A 7,748-nucleotide genomic window follows, 5' to 3' on the forward strand; every position below is an offset into this window, starting at 1 on the left:
TCTTTACACTAGTGCAATGTTTGTCTATCATACTAATTTTGGCATTTGCATGTGCCGACTTGTACAAAAGTAGGTGTATATGATAACTATATATACATCCAGGAAAACAAGGAAAGAGATTTTGGGTTTTGATGGTCGTTGAGGAGCTTGATGCTTGCAAGCCAAGCATACCTTGCTGTGTTGCATATGTGTACATTGCCATGTGTGTTGTGGTCAAGGTATTGAAGTGGTAATGCTAGTTTTTCCATTACAACCGGGGTTTTTTCCTTGCCGTTTGAGCATATGTGACTTGACGCTCAGGATGGGAACGGCCGACCCAGACCTAGCCTTGGACTCGGCCCCCGTGGCCAATTTAAGAGGCCACTGGTGGACCCATACAAAGAATAGTCAGTGGCCTGATTTGCCCGATGGGTATTTCGGGTCAACCCAAATTCTTGATTTACACTACCTTGTGGACAAACGAGATGTTAAAATTAGGCACGGTTTAATGAAAACTGACTAGTGTAAGAATTAATAAGATTTCTAATACATGGTTAATAGAAAAAAATCAAGTGGTCCGCTTGTGATTTTGTACGTGCGCATCTTGCCAAAGTATAACAAGACAATTTTTTTGTTCATATACGCGAGCGTTCGTCGGAAATTATACGAGAGACTGCGTCGCAAAATTGGGTTGTGATCGATGTAGAACCTGCCAGCGCATAGATATGTGGTCAGGATCCACTCGCAAAAAACAAAAACAAAAAAGGATGAGCGATCATGATAACAGGGAACTCACAAGTACTCATTGGGTTGGCCAGAGGAGAGTTGTGGCAGTGGTGCAACAGTAATGCAGATGATGAATCGAAATTGATACGCACATGGCATTATATGCCTGATGTGCAGCCGACACAAACTCTGCATCGTGAGATAGCCTAGCATCAACCTTACAAGCAGTCTGATGGAAACGCCGGCTCAGTATCGTGTCGAAAAATGTCGACTCTATAGCAATGCTCATGAAGAATAGCGATACTTGTGTCATCTGTCATAGGACGTGCAGCTCTTAGGGCATGTTCGGAGTCTCGCCGCTCCGCACGACTCCGCTCCCGGAGCGGCCCGAGCTTCAGTTGAAAATACGGAGTGGAGAAAGAGATGCTCCCTGGATTCTAGTATTTCTGGGAGCAGTGGATTGACGAACAGGCCTTTAGTAATTATTAATGTGCTCCGCACAGCCACCCGAAGATAGGGAAAGATGAAAATCTATGGTGAACTGGTTTAAGAAAAGGCAAGGGGGAGTATCAGTAAAAGAACAAATAGGGAGAAAGCACAACAAATATAGCAGGACTTTTTTGAGGGAAAAGAAATCAACACAGACCAGGGGCGTATGTGAAATATCACCCAACAGGAAGTCAGGCACCGAAATTAAAAAAAAAGGTTTAATGGGCAACTAATCAACGCCAGGGGCCTGGACAGAAAGGAGAAGAAAAGAGTGGAATGTCCCGCTTATACAAAGAAAAGGGCACAACCGCATAACCAAAAAGTTCTCAGGGGCTTATCTGTAAGGAACTCAGGAACCGGCGCGCAAAATCTCGAAAAAATTTGGACCATTTCTCGATTTGTGCGTGTCATCCTTGCGCAGGGGCCATGCTAATCTTCTCTGTATCGTTCCAATTTTATCGGATGTCCCCGAAGGGACGAGAGAGATGAAAGAGCTGCGCTTATAAACCGGTATGAAGCTCTGTCGCTAGGCGAGGTGGTACTAATCTGGAGTTCGCTGCTGTCTCCCTCTCCCGCGAGCCGCAGGAACCGCGCTGTGGCACAAATGGGCCAGTGGGCCGCGACTTGCGTGCAGGGTGGTTCTTCCTCTGACGGCCCAACTTGGAAGCGAACTGGCATATACATATCACACCAGACCCAGTTCTCAAAAAAACAAATCAGACCAGGCCCTATGCTAGTAGTGGCAGGTTACGCTCAAAGAAAAAAAAAAGTAGTGGCAGGTTTCTCAACCAAAAAAAAAAGCACATTACTGCAGCCGCAGATAGAATGTCGCTTGCATTATGAATTCATGATATTACTTCTATTGGGCTTCCAATGAACTGCTAGTGGTGATACAAATGCCTCTTCTTAATTAACTGTGCACTACCTCCATTAGTATTTGAATTTTGTGCAAAAATCACATGATGAATTTCTACGCAACAAATGCATGCAACCGTGCGTTCTAGAAATTCTAGACCTCTGGTTGAGGCTCTCTCCCTTTGACAAGTTAAATGTATATCGAAGGACAGGCATGGGCAGTCCCGGTGGACTGAGGACAAATGTGATGAATTGCAGCAAGGGATAGAAGGGTTCCCCAATAACTCAAGGTAAGACGAGGAGGAGGAGGAGGAGGAGGAAGAAGCAGCAGCAGCCATGGGTACCAGATTGCCGGTTGGAACAGTGATATTTGCCGTGTTTGTTGGCTGGGTAGTGACTGCAGTTGATATCTCTTTTGAACGTTTTAGAGTCTTGTCAGCAAACATTATTTTGAAGAGAGGCAAAAGATTTGCCTCATTCATTAAATAAGAGGAATAGAGTTTATGTTCGTGTTACAACAGTGACAGCGCCGCAACACCCGAAATAAAGGTGACCAACTACTCTCGCGTCATCAAGTATCCCAACTTGCTTGCACCCGCTGATACCCAAAGTGTGGCCTCCTTCTTAATGTTGGCGAGTAGAACCGTCGGCGAAGCACTCTTCTGACGGAACACTCGCGCATTCCTCTCGTTCCAAATGGTCCAGGCGACTAGCATGATGAGCGAGGCCATCGCCTTCCTGTTGGGGATAGATGTGTCGGAGAGGCCCACCCACCACTCTTCGATGTTGCCTGAGAGGTGCCATGAGGAAGTATCAATGCTCACCAGTTGCAGCCAGTCCTTAACTAATCCCCATAGGCGGATAGAGAAGCGGCATTTGTAGAAAAGGTGGTCAGCAAACATTATGGCAAACAAAATCATACTCTAGCTGCATGTAGAAGGTTCTGGAACAAGGGTCGACTGACGGATGATTTTGGCTGTGAATCAGTCGAGTTTTGGCTGAAGGTTCTGGAACGTGACGCTGCAGGTACATCATTGTGTATGAATCCTGTTTGCTCTAACACCTGAAGGTGGACAAGTGATGGCACTTTTTTTTTTGAAGGAACACAATGCATTCCATTACATAACAGGGCTGGGCAATCGCCAGCAACAGCATCTTCTACAAAGTTTGGAACATGTCCAAGCCAGATCTCACACAAACTAGCTCCCAGGTTAGCACCATACGCAGCTAACATGTGTGCAACTCCATTACAAGTCCTAGGACAAGATACCACAGATACATCAGCAAAACCTACACGTAGTTGTACTTTAATATCTTTGAAAATAGCCCCTAATGCTGAAAAATCAAAATCTTCAGTAGTTGTTGCATTCTTGAGCTGCACACAATCTGTTTCGGCAAATCAGTCGAGTTACGATTGATGAGATTAATATGTATACCCCATCATTATGTTCTTTCTATCTTTGTAGCACTTTTATTTTAGTCTGAACTGACGAACAGACATATACCATGTTACAGCTGCAAGTTGACTGTCAAATGTTACCTCTTTATACAACTGCAGCCACATTTGCTCCACGAAAACATAATGCCGCAGTTGAAATTACACAGAATCCATTAAACCTTTGGAGTTTTCTCCTTGCAAATGGCATTACATTCCACGACGAATCAGAGCATAACACTCACAGGAAAACAGATTCAATTGTTTGCTCTTTAATTAGCCTATATGGTACAACATAACCTCAGGTAAAGCTTGCTTTATCCTACCAACACCTACAAAACTGCCTGGCAAGGCATGTTGTAATCACTCTCATACACTGGTCTTACGATAGTAACCTAGGGCGGCAAAAAAAAAGGCAACGCAACTGCTTTGCGACCTTAGTTCTCATCATCCCCATCAATGCTGGAGAGCATGCTTTTCAATACCTCATAGGTCATGAAGGCGATTCCAACGCTAGGAACAACCTTCAGGTACTCCGGGACTATGCCTCGGTAGAAGCCACGAGGACCTTCCTTTTGAAGGATTTGGCGGATGGTTCCAGTTATGCTTGATTTTTCGATTTGTGATGCCCCAGCCGCCCCATGTAGTTGCATACGTCGCTTTACAAGATCAAGAGGAAATGTAGCTGCAATATTGAATGTACCATTTACCAACAGAGATTGGAAATACATGATTTGAGTCATGTAAGATATAGAACAATTAAGGTGATTAGGTATCAAAGGCCACTTACCTGTCGACGCTGCAATACCAGATAGACTCCCAGAAAACAAGCTCACAACGGCATTGGAATCATTCGGCCTGATGCATATAAGCCCACAGCCATCAGATCGAATCCGACATAATAGAAATGGAAGCCAAGGGAATATTCAGCAAAGCTAAATAATGATGTTCACCTTTCCATTTGCCAATGAGACCTCAAGGATTCATATACATAAAAGCTGATTGCTATACCCGGTCCAACTCCCTGTAACTCGTAAAAGTTACTGGCAAGTCAACTCAAAAACCATTCTCAGTAGAAGCATGTGGCTTACCAATAACGTGGCCCCAAGGCCTTTATACAATCCTCTCCCACTCTCTTCTCTACAAATTGTGGACAACGTATGAAAGATGCCCTTGTAATACCTGGTGGTTTTCTGCAGAAAATTAGACAGGGCAAAGTTAGCTTACCAAATGATGTTCCGTTGGTCTGTAAAGCTGCATTGCATGAAAGTTGAACCTAAGGATGTTGTAAGTTCTAACTGGAAGTTAGATTGGTTGATTGGTTCAGTGTTATTCAGAAAAAGAAGACAAACATCATTGGTTAAGTTGAATATAAGGCCCAAGGCCTTTATACAATACTCTGCCACTCTCTTCTCTACAAATTGCAGACATTGTATGAAAGATGCCCTTGTAATACCTAGTGGTTTCTGCGGAAAATTAGGAAGGACAAAAAAGGACAGACCCAGTGCTAGAAGCTCCCACACCAGGTGGGGTCTGGGGAAGGATTATACGGGGCAAGCCTTACACCTGCACAGTGCAATGCAGAGAGGCCGCGTCGAACCCAGGACCTCTTGGCACAAGTGGGGAATACTTCACCACTGCGCCAGGCCTGTCCTTCTGGAAAATTAGAAAGCACAAAACAAATTAATTACTTAGCTTGCTAAATCATGTTCCTTTGGTCTATAAAGCTGCATTGCGTGAAAGTTGAATCTAAGGATGTCCTAAGTTCTACTCCCTCCGTTCCAAAATAGATGACTCAACTTTATACTATTTTGGAACAGAGGGAGTAACTGGAAGTTAGATTGGTTAAGTATTATTCACAAAAAGAAGAAAAATATACCTGTGTTGCCAAACGAGTTCGAACAACATCCAACGGGTAAGTTACAGATGCAGCTGTCACTCCCGCTAGACCACCACCAAGTAAACGTACGACACTAACATAATTTGGGTCATCCAGGCCAGGCACCATTCCGAGAAGCTGCAATCGTTATTCAAAACTCATCAAACTATAACAAAAAGCATAAAGTCATGAACAATCTTACAAGTTAACATACTGAAACTTAGTGCTGACCTTTTTGTATCGTTCATAAGAATAGAAGCTCATGGCGGAATAAGGTAATCGATGTACAATGGTGACAAGATTGCCTTTCCAAAATGCCCCAAATCCTTCTTCTCGAACAATCCGCGAAGCCTCGTGCCATATACTACACTTCCTTAGAGCTGCAGCATCTGAATGCATACCTGCCACCTGTCGGATCAGTATGTCACAAGCTCGTATAACAAACTTTATCATCAACATATGGGTCATGTCTTGTGTGACACAAAAAATTATATCACTGGGTTCGCATTCAGGAACCATTTCAAGAGATTGCGATTTTGTAGATATGATATGAACAGCATAAAGTACAACAAATTCACAGCCAAAGGTTGAACTTCGGACAGTGATTGGACACTATATGTGCAGTGTTGTAAATTACAACAACAATAATAGTTCATGACTGTCGACCAGGGATGTACAGTTTCGACCAATCAGTTAAAAGGAGGGAAGAATCTATAAATCGCACTCAGGGAACTAAGTTGAGATTATCAGCATCCAATTCCTTTCAAGAGCCTACATGTGAAGCCAGAAGCCTCTTCACGCTCACATATAACCACATTAATTGCTACCCCCATGCCTTTTTAGCTCCCAATTCCTTATCAGAGGTCAGGGCACATTTAAACGGGATTCCTTTTAAGGTCAAATCATGTCCTGGACAAAGAATCTCGCAAAATCAAAAGGATTGCTTTAATTAGTCCTCGCCGGTGCATCGTATGCTCTAAAATCCCGCCTCGGGCCACAAATTCGCAGGCGCGGAAGCAAGATACTACCCTCCCCTGTCCCCTCCGAGCTCCCAATCCGTCCGTGCACACGAGAAGGCCGGAGCCAAAAGAGGGGGCCGGGAGGAATTGTACCTGGAAGAGGATGGTGAGGCGGGCGAGGGGCGCGGTGCAGGTCTTGCTGACGACGCCGGCGAAGCCCCCGGCGGCGAGGTGCGCGGCGGTGCCGATGTGGCGCTGCTGCTGCTCCTGGCGGGGGGAGGCCGAGACGGCGCCGCGGCCGTCGAGGGCCACGCCGCCCACCCGCGCCTCGGTCTGCATCGGCGGGCGGGGAGGGGAGGGTGGGACGGCGGGTGGGGATTGCGGCTAGGGTTGGGTCGCTCGCGGGGGCGGTGCGGTGTGGATGGCGGACGGACGCGTGCGTGCGTGCTTGCGTCCGCGCCCGGAGTTCGAAAGCGGCGACGCTGCGTGCGTGCTGCGTAGCCCGCTCCGCCTCCTCACGTTTATTGTTTTTTTAGTACTCCAGCTAGGCGCTAGCCATAGTTTTTCCTTGTGAGATTTGTTTTCGTTTCTTGGGGCCGGGGCCAGGGCTCTTTTTTTTCCTTCTATTTTGGTCTCCGGTTTTTTTTAACAGGTACAGATGCAAGCGCTTACAAATGTCTCCTCTGTGCATTGTTGAAAATTCTTTTAGAATAAATGCAAACATCAGGACTTAAATTTTGATGGACTGGGAATACCAGTGTCCTTCTAATCATCAAACTACATTGTTGATTCATGCATTCGGGTATTTTTTTACCTTACCTGTTGCGCTTGTGTATCTTTTCTACTTATTTATAGTGGTGAGTTATATGGGACCATGCAAATAAATATATATATTTATACCCACATGTGGGACTAGTAGTAGACATAAATTAACAAGGGTTACTTTTACAAGGTGTGAAACATCCCAAATAAACAAATCGCTGCCCGAATGTGAGAACGACAAATTATAAATGCAAGTTTGCAGTTTTAACTCAAAATTATGATATTGATTTTAGTATTTTTACTAAACCAATTCTTCAAGTTATATGTTATAGCAATGAGGGCAAATAAATTGCAATTTCAACACGGAGATAGATGTTGTCCTCCTACCTAATCCATGATAGTGTGCATTCAATGTACTCATACCATCCAAAATAACTTACTGATGCACATTCTAATACATTTCAAATTTAAAATATTATCTCACTATAAATCTTGCAAAGGACCTATTATGATCGCTCAAGACTCTTGAGTGACAGCAACATGATCTTTCATTATACTTTTCGCTCTCTTTTCAACTATGAACAATGCAACGCCGCAAAATACCATCATCTTTTGATGATTTCCTAAGCCGGTGATAACTCCTCAGCTTTTTTGGCAGCTTTGA

The 7,748-nt window shown here is 44.5% G+C and overlaps 1 protein-coding gene and 1 non-coding gene across 3 annotated transcripts; both read right to left on the minus strand.

Annotated features, from left to right (window-relative positions):
- Positions 1 to 1,569: 1,569 nt before the first annotated feature.
- LOC119273790 lies at positions 1,570 to 1,672 on the minus strand. Its single transcript, XR_005134981.1, has one exon. It is a non-coding gene; the product is annotated as a U6 spliceosomal RNA (small nuclear RNA).
- A 1,965-nt stretch (positions 1,673 to 3,637) lies between these two features.
- On the minus strand, positions 3,638 to 6,774 carry LOC119266884 (mitochondrial substrate carrier family protein B-like). 2 transcript variants are annotated; one of them, XM_037548170.1, is made up of 7 exons: positions 6,476 to 6,774; positions 5,595 to 5,764; positions 5,364 to 5,501; positions 4,576 to 4,677; positions 4,438 to 4,508; positions 4,275 to 4,342; positions 3,638 to 4,169 (listed from the first exon to the last, which is right to left on the minus strand). In XM_037548170.1, exons 2-7 carry the CDS (start codon positions 5,760 to 5,762, stop codon positions 3,922 to 3,924), a joined length of 795 nt encoding a protein of 264 aa, XP_037404067.1. In that variant the 5' UTR covers positions 5,763 to 5,764; positions 6,476 to 6,774; the 3' UTR covers positions 3,638 to 3,921. The 2 variants fall into 2 exon arrangements, with proteins under 2 accessions (XP_037404067.1, XP_037404066.1); XM_037548169.1 differs by having other exon boundaries at positions 5,595 to 5,771; positions 6,476 to 6,762.
- Between the last annotated feature and the right edge of the window lie 974 nt (positions 6,775 to 7,748).

Source organism: Triticum dicoccoides, chromosome 3A (genome assembly GCF_002162155.2).
Source record: "Triticum dicoccoides isolate Atlit2015 ecotype Zavitan chromosome 3A, WEW_v2.0, whole genome shotgun sequence".
Taxonomy (NCBI): domain Eukaryota; kingdom Viridiplantae; phylum Streptophyta; class Magnoliopsida; order Poales; family Poaceae; genus Triticum; species Triticum dicoccoides.